The 25,602-nt window shown below is 41.5% G+C and overlaps 2 protein-coding genes across 4 annotated transcripts in view; one reads left to right on the top strand and one right to left on the bottom strand.

Moving 5' to 3' along the window:
• The window catches only part of LOC306841331 (pyruvate carboxylase, mitochondrial-like), a 259,771-nt gene that overhangs the window by 54,832 nt on the left and 179,337 nt on the right, over positions 1–25,602 (bottom strand). For all 3 annotated transcript variants that reach the window (XM_079371153.1, XM_079371154.1, XM_079371155.1), the window contains exons 13-14: positions 1,546–1,690; positions 621–710 (exon numbers count right to left, since the gene is read on the bottom strand). In XM_079371153.1, coding sequence (XP_079227279.1) covers positions 621–710; positions 1,546–1,690 — 235 coding nt within the window. The remainder of the gene's footprint in view (positions 1–620; positions 711–1,545; positions 1,691–25,602) is intronic.
• Positions 18,956–25,602, top strand: part of LOC306841332 (leucine-rich repeat and fibronectin type-III domain-containing protein 4) — a 37,633-nt gene continuing 30,986 nt past the window's right edge. The window contains exons 1-2 of the mRNA XM_079371156.1: positions 18,956–19,911; positions 21,011–21,832. The gene's annotated coding sequence lies outside the window, so the exon portion shown is untranslated. The remainder of the gene's footprint in view (positions 19,912–21,010; positions 21,833–25,602) is intronic.

The following is a 25,602-nucleotide window of genomic DNA, read 5'->3' as shown; positions in this document are numbered from 1 at the left end:
TGCATTGTGAAATCATAGAGGCAAAAGTCGATTGCATTTTCTAGTGATGCAACACTTTTTAAATGGGTTAAATGTAGGATTAGATTATCGGTTGCTGGTCTTGTTGACACCTTGCCCTACATGTAGAACGGCTCTGTGAAAACACAGTTATTTCATCATTGTATTGCTGATGATTAGTGAAACAAAACAAGGCAGTGATAAACCATCGACTGATTCTTGAATGGTGTATTTCGTAGCAGTAACTGCAATAATCGTAATAATAATAATTTATAATAAATTTGTATATATATATATATATATATATATATATATATATATACAAATTTATTATACATTTTTTATTTAAATTAAATTAAATTTTTTATTTTTTGCTTCCTCCATGCATATTTTTTTTATATTTTTTTACGTTTTACGTTACGGAAGAGTGTTCTATTATTTTTTCTATCTTATTCTTTATATTGTCAACATTTTATTGTATATGCTGCTGGAACCTAAATTTCCTTGAGGGAGTCATCCCAAAAGGATCCATAAAGTTCAGTCTAAGTCTAAGTCTAACTGCTTGGGTCTACAGTGTGAAAACTAAGCTCTATGATTGGCTGAGGCGCATTTGATTGACATACCCAATTTGACAGGAGGGATGACGGGGTCTATTGAGGAGGGCTTAGCCTTGACCGGGATGGGTGTGGTTGGTCCATTTACCATCACATGACCTGTCACAAAAACAGAGAACAGTCAGATACAGTCAGTGGGAGGGTCAGAAACAAAGTAGCCCAGAGGCTAGGCAAGATTATGGCGGCATGTGTTTCAATACTGAACAATAACATTTACAGTCACATTTAAATCACATATTTTGTGGTTCAACATTTTTCAAGCATCCTTTTATCGAAACGTTGTGATTGAAAAAAATCAACATTTTGTGGTATTGGAGCAAGTGTGCAGACATCTTTTTCTTCTGCAGTGTGTTTTTGTACTGCCCTGTGTATTCCTTTTCGTTGCATGTCTTTAAAGAGCTACTTTTCTCTTAACTTTAGCTTTTAACTGTCTAACATTATTTGGGAAATACCGTGAAGAACTGATCATTTTTGTCCCTTTTTGTGCTCTTATGTTATACAGCACAGGTTTAACACTGGGGTCATATCTATGCCACTCCAAGTTACTAACATAATTAACAATGTCATGTTGTTTCTAATTTCAACGCTGTTATAAGATCCATTACGGCTATACGCTTTAAAGGTCACACTATGCCTCTCGTTCTACACCAAATCCAGAATTACATAATTCTTTTCATTAGAGGTCTCCTCACTGAACTCTTTAGCTCAGCTCAGCTGTTACATACAGTGCGTTACTTCCTGGTTAAATGCTCTTCAGAAGACGAAAAAAGCTTTACAAACATTTAGGACTTGACGGTCAATATGGGGTTGCTGGGCTGCTGGTCTGAAAACCACTGCTGATTGAAAGTGTATGGATTATTTCGATGATTTGAAATGTTGCAACCTTTGTTGAATGTGTGCAATGTAGACGTGAAAGTGCTGCTTGTACACTGACCCAGGTAGTGCAGGAGCTTCTGGGCTCTGTTCTGCGTTGGTTTCAGGTTGAACAGGTCCTGGTTCTCGTCGATAAACTGGGTGTCCACGGTGGAGTGGAGGAACTGGTGGTTGGAGAAAACATTCTGGAGGAATGGGATGTTTGTCTAGATAAGGAGAAACAGGTGGAAAAAAAACTAAGTTAATAACTCCCCCATGAACAGAGACAAATAGAAGAACACACGGATAAGAAAAAAGCAGTGGAGGCAACAATCATTTAGTGCTTTCTTAGGTCCTTCTCTGCCAGTGATTCACTTGACAAAAAAACAAAAAAGCAACAGGAAAGAATTTCACTTCAGAGCTGGTGTTAAACAGTCTTTTGTGAACGTGCACACAAAAGCTTACCCACTCTTTTACAAACACGTTAATACTGCAATCGCACGCAGCAAAGGCAAATAAGTAAGCATGCTTAACGCTTCATAATCTCAGCTTCAGGAGACAAAGGCACACATGTACGGAAGAGGGGGAAAGTCAACTGTTAGAAGAAATGACTTTCCATTTCTACTTTGTTGTTGTTTGTTTTACTCAAAACTGTTATCATCCCAATTAAGCTCTTTAAATGAACAAAGACAGGCAAAAAGAGAGAGAGAGAGAGGGAGAGAAACATGTAATTGCCGGAGTTAATTTCAATACTTGACTCGTTGCTGATTTTTTTCACTCTTGTAAGCCGTTCTTAACCATGTCGGAGACAGTTTTAAATGTTGCTAAAAGCAGAGAAAGTGAATGAAAAGGGTGAAAGAGCAAGGAGACTGACAGGAAGAGGAAGAGGGATTAAAAAAACAAAAGGCAGAAATAGGTGGAGGAGTGTTCGCTGAAGGAACGAGAGAAAGGAGGATAGTTTAATGTATTCTTGGAGCAGCTTTGGATGTGTTTATCACTGCTTAATGTCCCGAGGGACGACAGAGAGTGAAGGAATGTAAACAGTGTGCAAGGATTATTTCTCAAAATCTGCTATAAGTGTCATTGCATAAGACCCTAAATGTCAGTGACTGAGTCATAAGCAGAATTTATAAAGAAGAAAACCCCTGCCACTCATGACCAAGCATTCAAGTATCCCTTTCATTTATAAATGCACAACACGTACGAGTCCCTGAAGACGGCACTGCTATGGTGTGTAGAGCAGCTCCGTCTAAGCCCACAGATGTACCATCCCCATCACTATCTGTGTAAAGGTCCATAAATAGATCGTTCACTTACAAACAAAGAGAAATAAGAACAACCACATAGTCTCACTTTTAAATTTACAACCACAATTTGAGCGTTTAGCTGACAGTCAAAACAAAGAGCGACTTCCAAATAATTGCTGCACACAATCACAGAGGAAGCCCATAATTGGGAGAAGGGAGTTGAGCAATAAACAAACCACAGAGACACACACCTCATTACCAGCACTGAGAGAGAGGGAGATGTAGGAGAAAGATCAATATGCTCGGGCAAATAAAAACATGAGTAACACTTTATATTAAGGTGCGTGTAATAAGATGTAATAAATAGGTAATAAGTCACTTATAAGGCTTTCTTAGATTCCTATTAACACAAATAAGCATATGTAAGTATTAATACAGGCATAACTAAAACGTTTATTATGTCTTATAAGACACTTATAGCCGCTTAAAAAATTGTTAATTAATGACATTTACATTATTAACCCTCTATACGAAAAAAATAAATGCCTGATGAAGAGGAATAAATCCTTACATCTTAAAGTAAAGTGTTGTTGGTCATACCATAGAGCCAAAACAAGATATACTATAATGAAACACAGGGTATAGGGATAGCATCTTCACTCCATAAGGGACTGACATATATATGTTTAATTCATATGACAGTTGACGATGAATTCCGTCGAGGGAGTTTGGTCAATCTTAAAAAGCAATAAAGTGCAATGAATAGTGACAAATTGAAAGTGGGAGCCAAAGCGAGGCATGTCTCTTCAGGCGTTTGCATTCACAGTAAAGAGAGGGGAGAGGATTTCATCTTCACAGACAAACACGCAGAAAATAACACTATTCTCAGCCTCCTGCTACAGGAAGGAGAAAGAGAGGAGAGCTGAGGGATTCACGTAGCTGCGCGCTGCCAAGCCCTGGGCTACAAGCTGTGGAGCAAAACAGAAAGAGATGTCTGCCCGATGCTGTAACTGCAGCAAGACTCCAGAAACCTGGGGACATCTTATTTCTCCCATTTAGAGTTTTGGACAAAATAGGCATTACAATTGAGCTGGCCATTTACAGTAAATATGTCCTATTGTACATTCCTTTTCAATAACAGAAAGGAGAGCCGAACAGAGACAAGCTGTTAGGTTAGCATTGAAAGACACCACATGTCATACTTAGAGCAAAACACATTAGTGGCTTTCTATTTTATTGACTGTTTTATTGGCTGTTAAAGCTAATTAAATAATCTATTTCCATGCCATTTGACTCTTCCTCACTGAAATAGACAGCCATCCACTCTCAGCAGTGAGGAAATAATAAAACACGTTCAACTCTTTGAGTGTTCTTTATCACTGAAGTGGGTCTCTTGCAGGAGGTCAAAATTGACTTTTTTCAAGACTCGCAGTACCGTTTTTGTCGTCATTGGTGAGTGACCTCACTTAATATTCCACAAACTTATTGTGTTTTGTTATGCAACCATCCATGGCATTGTATTGTTTTTATCAAGTCTCCCAAAATATGAAGCCGTGTCATTGATAGTGTGTCTTTAAAGATTGTAGCTGAGCAACATAAAACCCCAAACATACACATTCAAAAATGGCAAACAGCACTCCACTACAGTATACGGGAATTTCACATTTGTCAAACAGGAGATTAGCATATCTCTTAACATACCGTCCTTTGCCTCACCATTGGGTAAATTAAACAAAGCATAAAAAGCTTAAATGAGAAAGAGTTGGAGCATATGAAAATGATGTTCTTTTTTTTCTCATTCAGGCTGTAGCTGAACCACGTGAGTAATAGAACTTTTCTGGTTTAAGCTGTGACTATCTGGAAATTAGCTTGGTCACTAGCCTCTTCTACACCTGAAATTCTTTCCTCCGCTTCGTCTGCTATCTGTCCACAGTTCTGCAGCACCAAGTTCTGCCACTGAAGTGTCTGGGATAGAGGACTCAAAGCCTTTTGTGATATTATCTGTAATTTGTAGAATTGGTTGTCAAGTATGCTGGTCTTGCTAACAGCTGTTAGGTCCTCAGCAGCAGATGGACAGCTAGCGGGGCTTCCACTCTTGCAGGATTTCCTAAGTGGCATGTTGTCAGAATGGAGGCCTCTACGCAAATGTTACTTGTGGTGTGAAGATAACTTAAACTGCTTTATTGCATAGCTCAGCAATGTGGAATGCCCACTACGCCGCCATCTTAAATCCCCCATTATATCCCATCTTCATTGACATTAAATAGGAGAATAAAAGCCATCTTTGTCCATGTATGCATTACCAGTAGCCTATTAGCTTAGCCTAAAGACCCAAATAATCAAGGACGAGCTAGCATAGCAAAGTTTGCCATTTACTATGTCATTATTATATCAGAAAAAATACAAAGGAGCACCCATTAAATTGACTCACCCTTGTATGCTTTATATTACATTACAAGCAGCATTTTTAAGACTGAAAACCAAAAGTATCGTCTTTCTGTCCAGAGGCAATACAACCGACCTAACAGCATATTAATTAAAACATTATGTCTTATTGTGTAGTTTAATCATGTACGTTTAAATAAATCAGGCAAACATTTTCCATATTCTCAGACTTGTGTTTGGCTAGGCTAACCCAGCTAATCTACTGTAGCCTGACATCAACCTCACAGACAAACTGTAAAAAAAAAACAAAAAAAAAAAAACATAACTCTCAAAAGTCAAATAAATGTAGTTTTAATGTGTACTGCGGTAGATGTATGTAAATAGGTGATCAGGTTTTGGATTGGACATCTGAATTTTAATGAGTAAGTTGTTTTTTTGTACGTAGCGGTGGGTTGTGTGGGAGTCTTTTTAGCCTTGGGGCTCTCTGAGGCTTCACCTGCACAGACTTTTAATCGTCCATCTTCTTTAACATCACCTTCATATATGATTTATGGGTGTAAACATACACACTAATACATGCACAGAAGGGGGTTAGAAATCAAAGAGCAAATGGAAAAGGCAGACACACAAACATCGGCTATGAATAAAGAAAGGGATGATAGACACCAGATATTCATGGAGGTTTGTGCTTTTCGTTTCTGCTATACCAGATCAATGTGTTCATTATCAGGCTGATCTGGATTATTTTTGCCTGTGGCTACCACACACACACAGCAGAGCACCTCCCCTGATTTGGATGCTCTGTAACAACCGCTTGACTACGGCTTTCACTGCAGTGCCCACAGTATGAAAGTACATGCATGTACACACACCTTCCTGCTGGTGATGATTCTGTCTCCCGCTCGAAAACACCTCTAAGTTTGCAAACAAGAACATAAACACACACCTACTAGATGTATTAGTTTAGAAAGAAAGTAAAAATGCCTGAATGTAAATCAGTGCATGAACAGGCTCTCATTTACACACACCTACGCACAATTCCACTTAGTCACACAGGGCTCAGTGTCAGAAGTCACTGCCTCATTTTGGTGCAAAAGAAAACACTTGTACTGATTTAATACAACAAAAAAACATGACGCTGGATTCTGAGCTCCTCACACTATCATTCTCACAGCAACACTGTCGATCAGCCGAGTAGTCAGTTTATTGCTTCTCTGCTCACAGATGGTTGTTATCACTCTTGATGCAATCAGCTTTACTGGTGATTGTGAGGGCAGCATAGTGAGATAAGTATTGATGTCAAGGGCTGTTTGCTTGACTGCTAAAATAAGGACTCAACAACCCCTTAAAACAACTTTGAGGTAGAGTTAGAGTAATTTAGACTTCAGGACCAGGAAAATAAACAAAATGGATGTGCGAAAAAGATCACAAGCCTTACCGATTAATTAGCCAGCTGACATTATCAGCCAATATTAGCTTATGCCTAGCATACAGCACACTAAAAGATATTCAAAATCTAACACGATTGTCTTCATAACAGATCGTGGAGTTTAAAATCACTTCTAACACACCTCACACCACGGGAGAATCTGGCAAGATAATCTTTAGATCTACTGATAGTCGGGCCTTTGCTGACTTGACTGAAAGGGGGTAATATCGGAGACTATCGGTGTCAGCTTATTTTATAGATACATGCCGATATTAATAGATTTATTCACTCGTCAAATTGCCTTTTTTCATTTATTTGAGCAGCATTGCATTACACTAGCATTTCTCTTTCTTGCGGTCACCAGCAGAGGGCGCTTTATGGATAACAAGCATTATTACTCTCCAGAGTGACCATCTCGTCGTCATTAAATATCTTTTTCACTGATTGATCTCAGCGATCAACGCAATAAATGTTTATACCAAAATGCGTCTATCTCTACAGATTAAACAGATCTAAGAAAGATATCAGCCAATATATCAATGTCAGATTTTCTTTTCACCAGTATCAATATCAGCTTCATATCGGTTTGGCCCTAAAAAAAAAAAAATCACATTTCTGTGTGGCTTCTTTTGTTTATGAGGAGTTTCTATCTGGGTGCTATACAGAGGATTTATACCTGACAGTAAAATGCAGTCTGGATATTGCTAAGTACGGGCTGTTGGGCAGGATATCACCTGCTATTTTATGTATTCTCGTTGTCTACAATCTGTCAGCGTTGGGGTTAGAAGTCATTTTTCACTCAACATATCAGGCGAGTGGTGGGGTAGACGGCAGCAAAAAACAGACAGGTGTTACCATCCAGACTGCTCCCAGTTACCCGTGTATATAAAACTTTATAACTCTTGAATACACTAAAAATAAAAAACAGAGTAATGTGTTTTTACCGCATGGGCATCATGTCACCTAACGTAAAGACAGAAGGGAGCTTCAGTTCGAATGCACAGCTGTTTGACAGATTTAAATGTGCAAAGGACGAGTGCGCATGTTTATTCTAATACATTGTCTCTTGCTTTTAGAGGGCTGCTAAAAAGCACAGTAATATTTTATATTCACGCCTGAGCTAAACCAGCTCCTGTACTGACACTAATCTGGACCTCAATGCTTTCCGTTGTGTAATCCTCTTTTCTGCTGCAATAATGGGCACCAAATTACTGTAAGAACAACCTGAGGTACAGGAAGAAAATATTAAGAACATCACTTTAGAATCGTCATCCTCCCACACATCCTCAATTTCATATCATGCTTTTTGCACATATGCATGTTGCTAATTTAAACCTTTGGGCTGACTCTTGAAACACTGAACAGGGAAACGAGATAGAGCAAAGGGGGGGGGGGGGGGGGGGGGGGGATGCAAGATTTGATGCAAGTTTGTACAGAGTGAATTGGCTGTTTGACTTAGACTGAATGGGTACTCACAGGCCGGAATAATTTAAAGGATTACAATTACAATTACAATTTAACATAAAACTAAGATAAGCACATGTCAACATAAAAGAAGTCAGCTTGATATCAAAAAAAAAAAAAGTACCTCACAGGCATTCGATAAGAGCAGTCGTGACAAAACATGTAACATGCAAGGAGAGCTGTTTTTCCCTCTGCAGCACAAGTGCCAGCTCCGCTCCCTCCTGTTTTTGGCTTTCATGCAGGAGGATGACAACCTGCATACAAAATGCCTTTTTAATGTGATACTAATCTTTTCTGTTTCGTCACATGTCGACGAAGAAAACAGATCGTTCGTGAGACGAGTCCGTCCAAACCACATATATGGAGTTATACAACAACGGGTTCAAAAGGAGTATCAGAGACGGCACAGGAGGAGATTTTGACTTTGGATTTTAAACCTTTCTCACAGTTCTCAGTATTACGCACAAATGCACATCACACACTGTGTCTTCCCCCAACACAAACACTGGCTCTCTCTGTCACACACACAAGCCTCCACGCTCCCTCAGTGATTAGGAGTTGAATAGGGGAGCTGTCAGGTCATTCGTCTTTTCTCTCCTCTCCTTCTCCGTCTCCCCTATCCCCATCCGTCACGCCTTAACCACTGGCCTGGACACGTAAACAAGATCATCACACACACACACACACACTCACAATCCTAGGGGGTGAGCACAGAAAAGGCTTGTGGGAGACATCTCACACTCATACCAGCTACAAATTTACTCAAGAAGGCAAGACATACCCAGAATAAACACACACGCCTCTCTCTCTTTTATAGCAACCCAAAAGGCATGTCTAGCATACAAACGCCAGCAAATATTTAAGATGGAGGCTCCCAGGAACAACAGCCTCCGAGTGAAACACACGTGGACAAACGCACAAACACACAATGGAACATGCGTCGATAAAGGCCAACCGTTAACACTCGAGAGAGATGATTCAATTTGAGTTTATGGCTATGCTACCGACCCCATGGTATATTTCTTTTTGCGTTAGAATAAACAAGAACCCCTTCACACATTTATTCGCTTTCTGTGTCCGATCGCACCATTCGTGTATCCAGAGGTGGAATGAGGAGGTCATAGTAACAGCACTCATGATCATCATAATGGCCACACCTCATCCCTCCTGAGCTCCTTTTTCCATTCACTCTCCCCCTCTTCAACGCCAAGGTCCTGCCCCTAATTCTCTGCTCAGTTTCTAATTTTCTCTCGATTTCTTACGTTTTTTCCTTTTGTTTTTTTTTTTGCTTGAAGGAACTGATTACCATTCATCATTAAAAACCCTCTCCGTTCTAATTCTAGTGGCCTTGACATCTTTGAGATACACTGGAAATGTTTAACTGCAGCAAGGAAAGACAAAAGACACCTCACACGCTTGGCTCTACTACCAGCCTCATTACAAAGATAACACATCTGTGCGTGACTATTTCATGGCTGTGCGCCTGAAAACTTCATCTGGATTCAGTGTTTGACATTTGCCATGGGGCTTTTTCCTCACTGAAATAAAAAAAAAAACGTGATTGGTGCTCTTTCCAGTAATAACCCCTATCACTGCACCGCGGCAAAGCAATTTATACCTCACAGTTCATCTTGGGATCTGGGTTTAGGAATATTTCCACCTTAAATAGGCTCATAAAGTCTGAAAAAAAAAAAAAAAAAAAATCGAACAGATACAATGACATGCAGCTTTATGTGCATACATGCAGCTGTGCTCCCGAGGCTTCATGAGACACCGCTGTTTTAGTCTGGTTTTAACTTTTTCTTGTGTATTTTGTAACGACGATATAAAACAATCGACATAAAAAAGGAGAACAGAAAAGTTGCATTTGTCCAAAATGCTTTGACAGTAAGTGAGGTGAAGACTTTCTAAATATGTTTCAGTTTCATCCATCAGTGGCACGGGACTCTGTCCATGGTGCTGAACTTCACATACTTCTAAGACAAAGGATGTCACTGCAGGAAAACAACAGCTTTAGCACACTATCTTCAGCATACAGTGTATACATAAATGTTAAAATGAATAACTCTGGGAGTTTTTCTTCTCTCAAAAGGAAAATGCTTTTCACTGAACCCAATTCGCTTCAATGTTTGGCAACTTAAAGAAAGTCCATTTGGTGTAAAAGCACCAGCAGATTGTCTTAAACAGCAGTCTGAAAGGCAGAGGCTTTGCACTAACTCAGTGTTGTGTTTTGAGTTAAAGGGACTGACAGTTTTCCTCCAATGCTCTGAAATATTGCTATGGCTGTAACCACTTACATGTCAATCCCAGAAAATGTATAAGGGTTACCGAGGTTCACACTATTCCCTAAGGACTGGTGAGAGTAGATCTTTAAAACAAAAGCTGATGCAGATGATGAGCCACCGTGAAATAAGAATCATTCCTTCCAGCCGGGTGAGATACATGCACCAGGACGATGCACACGAGCCATGTTTCCTGGAAACAGTGTGACTCAGACTCATCTGTGATCAACAAATGGGGCGTTGAAATAGCTAAAAGGAGGCCTTCTCAGTCTCTCGCTGGGACCCTGGGATGTGAGCTTATTAAAACAGATAGCTACTTAGTGGTATTTTGGGAATCCTTAAGCAGTAGGCCGGTGACGCATTAAACGACTTGTGATGTACTCCAAACCCACAGAGTGTGCCGTCTCAGACTGATAGCAGCTGTTTGGTCTACTGTGCTAATTCAACTTGAACTTGTGAATGATTGTCTCATAGTAGAATAGTTTCTTTTTTGTGTTGTGTGGACATTGTAAGAACTGGCACCATATTGGATCCTGTAATGAATCACAAACATTTGGATGCCAATTTCCTCCCTTTTCGGAACTGTTTGCATACCCCTCTATTGCACAATAAAGCTACAGACACTTTAAAGTATTTTTTTTTTTTTTTAAATCAACACATCAGCCCCCCCTCTAAAATCCATACAGCTGAACCAGGGGTAGTCCAGACAGTTTTGAAACAGCATAAAAGCAGCAGGAGATCTTCAACCTTTTAAAGCCTGTGGAGAACATTAGGAATTCATAGCTTCACTCTCAGATTCCAGCTCACTAAACCCTATTACTACCCCGATCACATAGACACGCACCAGAAGCAGAATGAAATCCTATTTGGTCTTAAATCACAGGATAAAGTGATATTCTGCAACAAAACAGGCCGGCTAAACATATTAGCTTTGAACAGTGGCAAGAGTTTTTACGATGAATTTAATTTGGATATACATGCTGGCTCATTTGAGTTCACTTTTTTTAAGACTACCATTGGCTGATGAGCTCCAGGCGCTGGGTTTTAAAAAGGAGAAACGTTTGAATGGCACTTCTTTCGATGCACTCTTGCTCATGTCAGTGGATACTTGTTAACCTGTCAGAGGAGAGAGATAATTTGAGTTTTAGGGTTGATGTGTAGTTCAGTATCCGCTGCACCAGCAGCAGGTTACGTGGCTGTGGTTTGAATTCTAACTCCAGCCAGCGTCTCCTGTGTGTTTTTAATGAACAAACCCACAGCATGCAAGGAGAGATTAAAGTGAAAATGTTTTTAACTCCGGAATGGAGGAGTCAATTCACAGTTTTGCTTCAAGCTGCTTGAATATATTGAACAGATAAAAGAATTGTCAGTTAAACTAAGTAACTACTTATTTTGTAATTTTACTGTAGGTATAAAGCACATTGCTGTAACAGTGACAATGCTTCAGTCTTGTATCTTCAGGCTTTTTGGACATTATGTGTACGAGAAACTATAAAGCCTAAATTCCCAGAAGATTAAAAAAGTATTTCTGATACCTATTCTGATTATTGGAAGTGTTAAAGATCGGGTTGAATTGATTCAATAAACCAAAAGGAAAAGAAAGAAATGATAGGCAGGTGAAAAGCAGACAAAGAAAGGGATGGAAACGCTCCAGATGAGACCCCTGAACAGGGCCCGCCCCGACCCTTCTTTTTTTTTTTCTTGTTTGTCTCCGTACTGTTGCTCTCAGAGCCTCTCCCTTTTCTTTTTGTCTGAAGTTTATGTAACTCTAAAATTGACTTCTTAAGTTTCACATCGGTGATTTGAAAGTATTTTTCTGAGATGCATTTCACTGCTCAAACTACTTTCTTTATTCTCTCTCTAAGATTTTGAACTTTTACTGGTGTGAATCTAGCAGACCTAACAGAAAATTTGTAGCTAACCATTAAGTATAAAAGAGTTCACCGTGGTACGAGATTTTGAATTCTGAAGTTATGACCTTCAAGTTGAAGTCCTGAAGAAATACTTCAGCAGTACATAAAGGAGGAACCCCTCTTTCAGAATTATGACTGCAAACTGTAAAAACTCAACTTTATCAATTCAAACATCTGCTCCTGTTTGCTTTGGGTTTACGTTACAAAATGTCTCCTTAAGTTTGAATCACAGCAGTAACTAATGTTTTAGCACACGAGCAGATGGATGCGTTCATGACGGCAAACAAAACGCAAAGACGTGTTTTAATATCGTGATCAGAGAATGTTAGAATGTGATCGGACATGGAAAAAAGACATTTGTGAATTTGTGTCGTAACAGTCATAACATGCTCATATTTAATCTCATTTTCCAACTACAACTCATCAAATATGGATTAAACGGGCCATGATACCTTGAGGTTAAATTAGCTGAGGGAATACAAGGTAAGCAAGACAGGATTCAGTGAGTCAGATGTCTCCTCACAAAGATCAAAGCAAACAGCGTCTCCATGATCACACTGTGAAAAACTCTATTCAAACAGTTTCACTTTACCATCCTGACAACGGCCTTGGTCTCATCTAATGAGCTCTGTGTTTCAATGACGACTGTCAGCGGTGAAAAGATGATTTATCCAAGTACGCACAGTCTTAAATATTGAGCAAATAGCTGGACTCCTGTTTAAATAGATAACCAAAATAGAAATGTTGACTCAACCAGCACAGCCACATTCAGTCCTTGCCTTCCATCTACGGCTCAGCAGGATGCCTTTAATCCCAAAGCAACCATAGTCTCTATTTTCAGGGAGCAGGGGAGCCCAGAACACCACATGACTAATAGCTGCCTCTTATTTACCCAATGTGCTAAAACTGTCAAGATTTTTTCTCAGCACAGAACATCATGCATTATTTATGTCAATATTTATAACTGATTAATATTGGTTGCTTGTTTATTTCTTGTTAGTATTTATAGGTTTTCACATTTGGTTTGACTGACGCGGTTTAATTAGAGCTCCTGATCCTCCTGCTGCCGTGCTATGTTTGGGTTCTTTTTTATTAGCGCTGTCCGTGGTGCTGAAATCATCACTGTCTGGCGGGAGAAACTCAAGACTCAGTTGCAGACTTCCACAAAAAGAGGATGTGAAATTTGGCAACCTTCACTTAAGTTACTGTGCCAGTAAGTCCAGCCAGTGAGCCAGCGTGAGCAACACCAGGGCTCTGGCATGTTTGAACTGACAGCAAGCCGATTCTAAATGGCATCAGTTACACCTGCGTTTAACAGGCCAGCATGTCCTCCTGTGAGACGAGTATTCAGCTATGTTTAGTTGTAAATAATCCAATCATAAGCAGTATTTCTCATCGTCAAAAAAAGCATAATCCCAACAAGGTATGTCATCATTAAAGAGCAGTTCAGTTATTTAAACACCTTAATCCTGCTGTGACTGTATGTTGGTGTCTGAATATTCTGCAGCACATTCATTCACTCTCCTCGACGACACACGCCAAACATGTCAGCTGCCGAGACACTCTGGAGTCTGCATTGTGTTGACGAGCACTCTCTCGGCTACGCGACAAACTTTGTGTGCTTCCAGTGCAATTTAAGGAGTGGCACGTCTTTCTTCGGGGAGAACCTCTCGAAACACGCTCCGCTATGCTAAAAGCACAGTTTCATTGTGATGTTCAAAAGGAAAATAGCCGCAAGGAGAAATCGTTGAAATATGGTGACAGCAACAAAAGGTTGTGCATCAGCGCGGAGAAATCTGATTATATTCACGTACGCAGGCAAACTTTTTTTTGGTGTCGCCGAAGATATTCACAAAAGGCAAACAACCCAGAAATTCTCAAACTAATTCCAATATACTGCTGCATGTTTTAAGGGAAACAATAATACTACACTTGAAAATCTTACCTACACTTCCTAACTCGGCATTTCAGTGTTAAAAGACTTTTTTCACAGCATTTTTTAGGTCCTCACAGATTCGTATTTATTTATAAAGTCCAGAACTAAAAGTCTGTCACTCGATGGCTCTTACCCATTTGTGAAATTTCCTCTAACTGTGAACTCAAGCAGCACATATTGCATTAAAGTAACCCACTCTTGAAACATTTTGGCTTGCATACTCGACTATTTTCTCCTCCAAACAACATAACCCTGGAGTCATTTCGGCTCTGTGCCTTTAAGTCGGAGTGAATTTGTCAAGTTTTTTTTACACTTAAAGCACTATAGACAAACAAGGCCCAGCATGTTTCCCTCATACTTCACTGACTGCTGCTCATGGCTGGTACAACTCTGGCAGCAGTAACAGGGAAATCATTTGGAAACGCTATTACTAATGCAGGGGGAATAAATAAAAGCACAATGACATGTAAACGGCTTCAAGAGCAGAAACACGATTGTGAAGTGGTGTGTGTATGTGGGACTGCCCTTGTCTCTCATTATCACTATATTGAGACAAATCGAGGGAGATCTGCCCTTCGATCTAACCCTCCGCGCCATTTACCCCTCACATCACAGCCGAGCGAGTGTGTGAGCGTCTGTGCGTGCGAGGTTCATTTAGCCCTTTAGGAGGTGTGTGTGTGTGTGTGTAAACCGCAGGGTGTGCTGGTCATGTCCTGATTTGTGCGACATTATTGTACGTTTGTGTGTGCAATCATGCCAATCTCCAAGTGAGTGTGTGCTCAATCATTCTGTGTGTGTGTGTGTGTGTGTGTGTGTGTGTGGGTTGGATACAGACCGTGTGAGATGTCCGCTCCACGTGTGTCCATGTGTGAATCTATACGTGTTTGAATGGGAGCATTCGGCCCTCTGGTGATTACGTGAGACATGTTCAGGCGTTCAGTGAGTGTGTTTGTTGTTGTGTGTCTCAGTGTTGCCTAAATTTAGCGGCTGTGTCTCAAACTCACCGTGACTCATTTACAGACAACACACTGGTGCTCACTTGATGGCGAACTGGCCAAATGACAGATGAACATAAGTGGAATGGGAGGTGTACACTTTGCTCTTTTTTCATTTCTGTCGCAGACACATTATCAGATGTTGTTTGTAGCATTAACATGTTCTGAACTTTCTTTTCAATGTTTCATCCTGTGATTTGACCACCACATGTTGTCGCCTGTCTGTTGTCTGATGGTTGGTAACAAACAGCCAGTGAAGGGAACATTCAGAAACACAAAACGTTTTGTCTTCTCTTTAGTCGTTGAATTCTGTCCAAGTAATGTTTTATGCATTCCCACTTTTAAAAGGGCAAATCTAAATATACATATACCTTAAAGAAACTATGGCTGTCTCTTTATATTGCAGCACAGTGGAGGTTAAAGGAGCCCTGAGGAGTTTTCTGTCAAAGAAACAAAAGTTACTACGACCTTTTTTCTGTAGAACTTTGAGCTCTTCAAATGTGTTGGATAATTGAATTCTCTATAACGCACAGATAAATGGCTATGGTATTTAAGGGTGATGGCTCAGTTCACTTTCTTTTCATGTTTCTTTAAAGGTTCATCTATAAACGGGTGCTGTACAGTAGATACATGCTGGAGTGTGGCTCTTTCCGTGCTTCATAATGGTCCCAGCACAAATAAAAATTAAACAATCATAACTCAGTCAGAAACACTTTGGATCAATGGAGTAATGTAAAACATTTGGCAATGTGTTTAGCTGGCGAACAGAAGTCTCTGTGAACAGGATCAAATAGAGCACCTGGTCGCTGGTCTTTAGCACTATCAGTTAAAAAGCCCATCCGGTACCTTTAAATGTTGATTCTTGGTTTATAGGAGAATGTTACACCTACGGTTAAATCTGTCTTCAGTAGAGTCCCTTTAAATCTGAAGATTGTGGTTTTTAGTTCAAAAGCAAAAACGATGATGTAAAAAGACAAAATACTTGGAGCCATACTTTATAGAAACAATAGTAAAGAAATAACTCAGATACTGTGTCGACTCACAACACAGCTTTATATATTCCCAAATCCTCAGCTGATGTAAGCAAGCATCAGAGAGGGCGACAGAAATACCTCAACGAAGAGTCGTTTCCACTTTGTTGACATCACGTTTAAGTTGACAACCAATATAAAAAAAATAAAAAAAAAGATAAAGTTTAAGATTAATTCCACCCGGGGTCAGTGGGCCAACTTCCCTGCAACTGTTTTACTTTGAGGGCTAATTTGGCCTGACCGCAGCAGAGCTGGCGCGGCCCTCTCACTGATTAACTGCAGCATCTCTGAGAATGAACTCAAGAGGATCCTGCCAATCTCCGTTTAGCTCCCAGCCCTAGAAAGAAAAAGAGACACACTCTCGGCTTTTTCACTTTATCACAATTGACATGTGGTCAGAGGAAATGTTCTGTGATAAGAAGTCTTTGATCTTTCCCCAACAGATGAATGTTTCTGTGGCACTTATTTAATTTAATCAGCAGGTAAACTGATTTTCAGTTGCTCTAGCATTAAGTGCTGGATACATTCCTCATATGTAAACCAAAAGTCAGTCACTAATGAGATTTTCTCCTGACTGGTGAACTCACTCCATCCATCACCCAGCAGTGGGTCATGTTAGTTTATTTCATCCAGCAAGGTCGCTCTGCCTTGCTGGCAGAGGACTGGGTGCCAAACCACTCGAGGTCTGATTAATTGGGAATCAACGAGCCATAAAGGCGATCGCTGTAAGGATTGGCCGAAAAGATATATCATACTTCTCCTTGCTTGGACCTTGCTTTGAGGGAGGTCTGGCTATTGCTAGGTTAAAAATACAACAGGCAACAGGAGGGGGAAAAATGAGGGTGACAGTGAAGAGGGATAAAAATAACTCGAAGAAAGAAATGGAAATGGGATGAGGAAGTTAATGCTTGAAAAGGCCATGATAAAGAAGCAGGAGGGGTAGCTACAGTGAGAGGAAGATTTCGGAGATGGAGAAGTGAGTGAAGGACAAAATTGACTCCCTGGTGGAAATTGAGAGACGTGAAAAACCAATTCACCAATAGAACAAGCAAATCTCCTTCTAGCGTCATCTTTTTTTGTATTCCCATCTCTCTATGTTTCATCTCCTGTGTGAGATTGTGTTGACAAAATGGACCTGCATGTATGTCAATGTTGGAAAGCGACTTAATTCCAACATCCAATATCTCAGACATTATAGGTTCTGCCTGAGCGATGGGCCACTCACCGACACACACACACACACACACACACACTCAATCCCACAGACCATTTCCATTAAACAGCTATTTCCAGCGGGTATCTACGCAGTGGGAAAATCAAGCTCTCGACCACCGTTTGAAGTGGTATCAGCTACACTTGTTCCTATCGCCATGCTATCACTCCTTCCGCTCGTACCCTCCCATCCTTCACTAACCCCTCTCTTCCTCACTTATCTCCCTGAAGCCCTCGGAGATCCTCGCCCCCCCTTCTTCTCTTCCTCTTTTCTCACATGTGGCCGCTCTGTGCTTACTCCTTCTTAATCATCCTCCTTTGCTCCTCCTGTCATCCCGGTCTGACCCGGGGCTGCTCGAAGCGCTAAGAGCTTTGCTTCAACTTGTCATGAAGGACGAAGTTTATCTCCTCCTCTTCCTTCATCTTCTCTTCCTGATGTTATTCCCCTGACCCTGCATCAGTGGTGGGAGAAGTCATCAGATCCTCTTCTCATGTAAAAGAAGTAATACCACAGCTTTAAAGCAACAAGCCATCTCAAGTTATGTCGCAGGTCTGAATTCAAATGAATGAATGAATGAATACAGCTCATGCCAAAAAGGTTGTCTTTGTACTTGACAATCTTCAAATTAGCTTTATACGTTAGGAAGCTAGCAAACCTGTATCAACTAGCATACTAACGCAACCTCTAATGTAACCATTTAGCCACGCCCTTTAGTTCTAATAACCAGTTGAATACCTCCACATACTTGACAAGCAAACGGTAAAAGCATCATGTGTTACGAGACTGCAGTTGCACTCAGAGACCTTCAGCAGGCGCCAAAGTGCACCGAACCAAATTACAAAACAGAATCATTATAAATTCATAAAGTTGCCGTCATTAGATTTCTTTATATGTGGTCTCAAGATGCGGACACTCACACAACATCAGCTGTCCTCGAACGCAGGGTTTCTTTTCTGACCGTACATCAATAAGACTAAACCCAAACCACGCCATAAGCATTTCTCAATCATTGACTGTTTTCGCTTGTTTTGGCACCAAACGCTTGCGTCTTCAAAAACCGGTAGAGACAGCTTTATCGTTATAACAGCTTGACAATGACATGGAGTAAGTTTAACTTTACTATTTCAATTAGAGTGTTTACAGCAAGCATAAAAATAATCTTCAGTCGCAAATGTCACTGTAAGGAACAGCTGCATAAGGCAATGCTGTAGCGTGGGTATGCATTATTAATTGGTTTTAGAGGTCAGTTGTACTGAGGGTGAAACTACAACAACACTAGGCTTTTTGCAGAAGAGCAGCTAATGTATTTAGAAAGAGGTCGCTCTTGTTTTGCTCATTGCAATGGGACTTTTGACGATGTGAAACGTTCAGAATGGGGCGCGGTATGAGCTGCATTTCAGTTCAAAGCTGGTGGAGGTGGTACTACTGGAACGGCTTTATTCAACGTATGATTGCCGTCTTATTTCTATAAAGCTAGCTGTATGTTCTGTGTGAAAGTTCTAAATCTGACAAGGATCCTTTAAATCCAGGCATGAAATAAAGTAGATAATCAGATTACAGAAGATGGAAATGCTCGAGTACGTTCGAGTCTAATATATGTACTGTAGTAGCCGAGCTTGTATTTAAATCATTAACTTGTCTATTTTCCGTTACTGCCCTTTGTTACTCATCTTCACTCTACGCTGGTTCCAATCCTCTCTCTCTTTTTTTCACTCCTCCTCTCCCTTCCAAGCCTCTCATTATTCCTCCTTCTCCCACAGGATTCCATCTTTATTCTCCTCTCTTATTTTTCCCTCTGCTTTACCCACCCATGCTCAATATCTCCTGCTCTTAAACTTCACTCCTCTCTCTCTCTCTCTCTCTCTCTCTCTCTCTCTCTCCCTCTCAGACCGATGCTCGATGCTGCCGGAGACGGATCACAGTCCTCTCTTCTGCTTCTTGCTGGGAATCACACACTCCCTCTCCTCCTACACCAAGAGATAAGGACAAAGTAAGCCAAAAAAAAAGATCAAGGCAGAGCCAGAGGATAAAGATGCAGATAAATGGATAAATCAAGAAGAAGTGACTGAGTAAAGGCAGCACAAGTTGACAAAAAAAAATAACCCTCCCTGAAGGAAAGAAGAGATTTCAAGAAATACAAGCCAGCTTAGTCCCTGCATTCTGTGATTTTTTTTTTCTTCTCATGCTTCTCTTTTGCTGCGTCCACTCCTTCATTCAGCACCTGTACTGTGGGATTAACATGACTTAAAATTCAATCAGCCTACAGTCTGACGGAAGAGCGACAGAGGAGGCAGACAGAGCGCTGCAGCTGTCGAGACCGAGAGAGGGGACGACCAGCGGGAGGAGAGAGAGAGAGAGAGAGAAGGGGGGGGATAGACAGTGAGAGATAGAGAGGACAGCGTGAGCGAGAGAGAGAGAGAGAGAGAGAGAGAGAGAGAGAGAGAGAGAGAGAGATGGGTGTTTTTCCACGGAGCTGAGACAGAGAGCGAGCGGCAGGGACAGTGGAGATGTGACGGCTTCCACGGGTCGTGGTGGAATGATCCGGAAAACAAGGTTAGTAATTTCACCTTTTCATCAAGCGGAGGGCAGAGAAAAAAAAGAGCAAAAGAGATAGAAGATAAGGCAGAAAGGAGGAGAGGAGGATTTGAGAAAAAAAAAATGGACGAAAAGAAAAGAGACACAGTGGAAAAGTGAATACCAGAGGAGGAGACGCAGAAAAACAGAAGTGAAACAAGAAAATCAGGGATGTGCAATTGCAGTCAGGGAGGCAGAAAATAGGTAGAGAGGCTGCACATACAAAGCTGCTGCATTAATGTGCAAAACCACAGTCTTAGGAACACACTCGCAAAGAAAACACACACACACACAAGTGAGTCTGCAGCTTTAGCGCGAGATAATGAGATTGTCTTCTTAAAGGTGTCGGCTTTTGGAGTCTGATTGACAGGCTGGGGAGTGTGGGGGGGCTGACTTCTGAACTGACTGACTTTTATAGTGCTGATCAATAGCTGTGTTGTTTCATTAGCTGTGTGTGTGTGTGTGTGTGTGTGTGTGTGTGTGTGTGTGTGTGTGTGTGTGTGTGTGTGTGTGTGTGATTGGAAGGGGGGGATGCAGAGGCTGTGTGCGCTTGCAGGAGAGTATCACTGCATGACTACTTAGTAGATGTGTGTGTATGCGTGGTGTGTGCGCATGGTGGGGACCGTGTTGGAGGAGTGTGCGTAGTGTGTGGAAGCGTGCCTGAATGTGTGTGTGCTTGTTTGTGTATGCATGCTACCGAGTGTGTGTGCGCGCGTGCGTGTGCGCGCTCAAGAGCAAGCCAATGCAGCCTGCTGAGAGGCGCTAAGAGGGTCTCAGAACTATTGATTCTCTCTGACCGACAGGTGAGGAGGAAGGAGGGAGGGGGGGGGAGTCAGGGAGGACAAAAAAAAATGAGATGTTGTGAGACAGGGAGGGGGGATTTTAAGAGGCCATACAGGAGAAGTGAATGATGAACACTTAAAAGGAGGGATGCATGGGGATTGCTGGAGGAAAAAAAGAGGGAGAAGAACGTAGTAATGGAATCATTCCAGAGTTTTTGTGATTTATGTGAGTGCAGAAATAGAACAAACGTACTCCTCACAGACTTCATTCTCTTATTGTTTCTTCTCTTTTTCAGGTTTCAGGCCATCTCTCCATCTTACTCCCAATCCTCCTTTTTCCTTTTCCGCACCTCCCTCCAAGGTCATAGATGAGCGACTTGTTCGATGCGGGTGCTTGAAGGGTGCACAGAGGCCCTGTGACACACCCTGGAAGTGGGTAAAAGGAAGTAAGGAATGAGGAGGAGAGAGTGGGGAAAACGGAAAGTGTGAAAGAGTACAGCAAAAAAAAAAAAAAAAAGAAGTCACAGAGCCAGATGAATTATTAAGAAGACAAGAGACATGGCTGTATGAGTGAGGGAGAAAAAGGAGATGACAGAGATTCTCCAGGATTCCAGAATAAAAAGTTGAATGCAGCCATGAGGGAATCGTATCAAAACGCAAGAAATAGGATTTCAAGCGAAGTGGATCCGTGGATTTTTTTTTCTCAAACTGAGGTCGTCATTTTGGAATACCACACCAGGATTGAGCGAGTAATTCTGGATTTTCCACGTTTTCTTCATCTATAGAACTCTAAGAGGATATTGTGGGATTGGAGTTTCTGTGACTCTCTCTCTGACACTGACCTACATCTTACTGCTTTTTAAAGTGAGCGGTGGGCGCGTGTGTGTGAAGGGGGAGTAGGGACAGGTTTTCGCACAAACACACAAAAACCCCCTCCCTCCCTTCCTCCTCCTCCTCCTCCTCCTCCCCTACACCTCCGACTGCTGGCCCGACACGACGAGAAACACCTGGGGCGAGATCAGTGCTAACCCCTCACACTCACACACACACACAAACACACACAAACCTGGATAACATGTGGAGCTGATTCGGATTATAGAGCCGCACAGACGGAAAAGGTAACGTCCATGCAGTAACAAACATACACACACACACACACACACACACACACACACACACACACACACACAAAGTAGCGAGGAAAGGTAGATTCATGTTTGCATGGTTAGCTCTCTGTGCTGAATCATTGAGCACATCAATGCTGGACTGGGAACTCTGTGTTCTCCCCCTCTCTCTCTCACACACACACACACACACACACATACACACACACCTACACACACACATACATCCTCACGCAGGCCTATAAATAATGAACAGATGTGCGTTCACAACAACCAAAACACAAGAGGCAAATGTCAGAGTACACAGAAGAAAAACACAAATCTCCCACATGGCACAGAGGATTGTTTGCTTTTCTTTTCTTATCCTTCTATTCTGGTCCTTCCACACCTCCTTTCTCTCTTTTTTTTTTTTTTGTTCTCGCTCTACATAACCACACAGAGAGTCCTGCTATCTCTCGTTTTGTGTGTGCGTGTGTCAGCCAGCTGTCCTGTATCAGATTACTCATCGGTGCGTCTGAGCTGGGCTTTCATCACCTCGCTTTTATGTAATCTCACCTGGCGTGTCGTGCGTGTGTGTGTGTGTCACTCTGGGAGTGTGGATGCAGTGCATGTGTGTGTGTGTGTGGTGGCAGGAGCACACAAGCTTTTCTCCATTTGTTTTAACGTGAGCTACGTTGCAGCACACGCACACACAGATTTGGCACACTGACACAGGAGATCAGAGCGAGTGAGGGGACGTAGGGAAGGATAGGAGGGCAATGAGAACGAAATGGACACGGGAGAAGAGGGGGGAAAAATGCACCAGGGAGGTAAAGGGAGATGATAAAGAGAGGCAGGGGGGGGGGGGGCGGGGGGGCGGAGAGAGAGAGGAGAAGTGGAGGGCGCGGTGAGCCAGCACATAGTGAGGGGCAGCGAGGGCTAAGAGAGGTCACATGGAAGGATTAAAGAAGAAGAGTGAAAAGCAGAGATCGACTTCGTTCACTGACAGGGGAAAGAAAGACAGATGAAGGGAAGAGAAAAAAAAGAAAAGAAAAGGTGGGATGGATTAGAAAAGAAGAATGACATGATAAAGGGTTTATAGCAGCAGAGAAAGAGATCAGATGGGGGAGCGGTTACAACTTAAAGATTGATACATCAGTGCTGGGAGAAAATACATCAAGAGGGAAAATGACTGGATGTGATGGTAAAATAAGTGGAAAATAAAAACCAAAATGATTTTAAGCAGGATGAATGACGTGGATGTTGTTCAAAAGGCACATTCAGGCTAAAATGATGAATTAACAGAGAGATAAAAATAGACGTAGAGATGAGGAAGAAATAATTAGAAATGACAGATGGTCGTCATTATGTGGCTTTCTACTGTTCTTCCATCGGCTACAATTAGTCTTAAATGACCCCAAAAAGTCTGGGAAAAGATGGCTGACAAGTAATGAGCTATTTCGAGATAACAACTACAAGGGGAATGGGTTGCACCATGGGGGCTTTTCCATGTCAAAAAAAACAACAACAACAACAAGGCAACTATGAGGCAAACAAAAGAGATGCAGGCTGAAAACAATCCACCACATGTGGAACTATTTTTTAAGAACAACGAGCTCCTTGATAAGTGACAAAGGGCTTCAGTATTTGCTCCGTTAACCATTTACAACCGTTTTTGACTCGGCTTTCCACGGTGTGAATCTTTTTCAAATGTCAACATTAAGAGGCCTTTTGATATCCATTAACCAAACCCTGATTCTATTACTGGCTTAACTCTCCGTCTAATGACAGTGTTAAGAAAGCAGAGCAGGTAAGAGTCAAGCGGTTCAAACTGGAATAAAAGACGATTTTTTTTTAAAAACGATCTTGTGATTGCTACGCTGTGGAGGCTCTTTGTTTCGGAGGGTGTGTGTCACTTGGAGGCTACGTGAAACGAACAGATGGGATGCTCACTGTTCAAAGACGAGGGCCTTGCCAAGAAGAACAGACTGGCAAGTAGATGATGGAGAAGAGAAGAAAGAGGGCATGAAGTGGACCACCTAGTGAGAGTGACTTAGAAATATGCAGATCAATTAATTGCTCATTTGCACTTTGCTAATTTTGGAAGTTGTGGCGTTAAAAAAAAACAAAACAAGGCAGTGCTCTTATAGAGGTTCAAGGCTTACCTTGCCTGGTTACAGTTGCTGATCTATGATTGGCTGAAAGCTGGGGAGCAAGGGGAGGGGTTTGATAAACTGTCAGTTAAGTATTACAGAGCACAGCAAATAGTGACACTGACAAGAAAAAGTTGGAAAGAATTAACGACCACTAATCCTCTTTTTCATGTATGAAGCAAAAATAAGATCTGAAAGAGATAAAGACATGAATAAGGAGACATCAGATGATGATGAATGAATCCTTTCTGATACGACCCCCTTTCAATCAAGGCGACATAAGATTTGAAACCCTGAAACAAGAGGAGATGTTGTCGATGTACGAAGGCGGCACTTGATGGATGAATGGGCGGATGAATGGATGAGAAATGGAGAAGGAAGAGAAGTGAGAGCCGGGGTTTGTTAGGGAAAAGAAAGGGGGATCGAAAGGAGGAGACGTCAGGCCGCTGTCAACAGCTGAAGAACAAAAGAGGTAGATGATGGACGGAGAGGTATAGAATGATAGCGTGACGAAGAGCAGTCATTTCAGGACTGACTGTTTAAGAGGGAGTAACACTCACATGATGGAGTGGGAGAGAAAAATGAAGAATGAAATGGTGTGTGATGACACTGGAGAGGTGGGTGATAAGGGAACAGAGGAATAACTATGTTGGATAAGACAAACTAAACTAATAAAGCTCTGACTTGCAGAGGAGGATGAATGGAAGGACGGATGAGAGAGAAAAAGAAAAAAAAAGGCCATACAACCCAATATGAGTCAGAGTGCAATGGAAGGAAATGATGAAAGGATGCAAAAGAGTGAAGGAGTGACAAAAGTGGCTCCCGAGTCAGAGGAGGAGGCAACGCGGAAAACCGTAGTACAGAAGTGAGAAAGGATGGAGGGATGAGAGGATGAGTAATTAAACTGTTGACAGTCTGGTTAGGCACAGCAGGCGCCTGATGAGCAGAACAAACTGTAACCACGGCAACTGCTGGAGACTGACAGAGGGATGGTTTATGGGAGGAGGAGAAAAGGGGTGAAAGGACAATCTGTGAAAGAGAGACTGGGGGGGATAGGAAGAGAGGAGCGCTATAAAAGTGAGGAAATATGGATGATAAAGATCTGAAAATAATGTTTGATGTCAAATGATTGGCAGATATAAGAAATACCAGAAACTGATGAGCGACTGCAGGAAATCTCAAAAGTCCGGATTGGGAAGTTACCTACGAAGCTGTATAAGATTAGTCCAATCTCTTCGTAGTAGTGATATGAGCTGATAAACTACTCTGACATTATTATCATACCTAAAAATAAGCCGTTTAGGAATCAGATTCAGCCCTGCAGAGTGAGAATTGCGACCTAAGTATCTTTTTGAAGACGTCTGGCTAACTTGCTAATCCGTCTTTGTGAAAACCCCCTCTGGAGATAAAGGAAGGAGAAGGAGCATGGAATTAAACCCAGTCACAAATCTTTGATGTGTTCAGTGGCATCAGAGAAGTGTGACGTGCTCCATCCTGTCATTAAAAAAAAAACAACCCAACAACGTTTCATGGAATAACTTCAATCCTCAAAGAAAAGTCAGGTGGCATTTATGAAACCAGCGCCGACTGATTAGCTGCTTTGCTAATTTTTGTGTTGATTCATTCTCTTTC

Source organism: Symphodus melops (genome assembly GCF_947650265.1).
Source record: "Symphodus melops genome assembly, chromosome: 20".
Taxonomy (NCBI): Eukaryota; Metazoa; Chordata; class Actinopteri; order Labriformes; family Labridae; genus Symphodus; species Symphodus melops.
The sequence above is the reverse complement of the archived record's forward strand: the minus strand, read 5'-3'. Positions and strand labels throughout refer to the sequence as shown.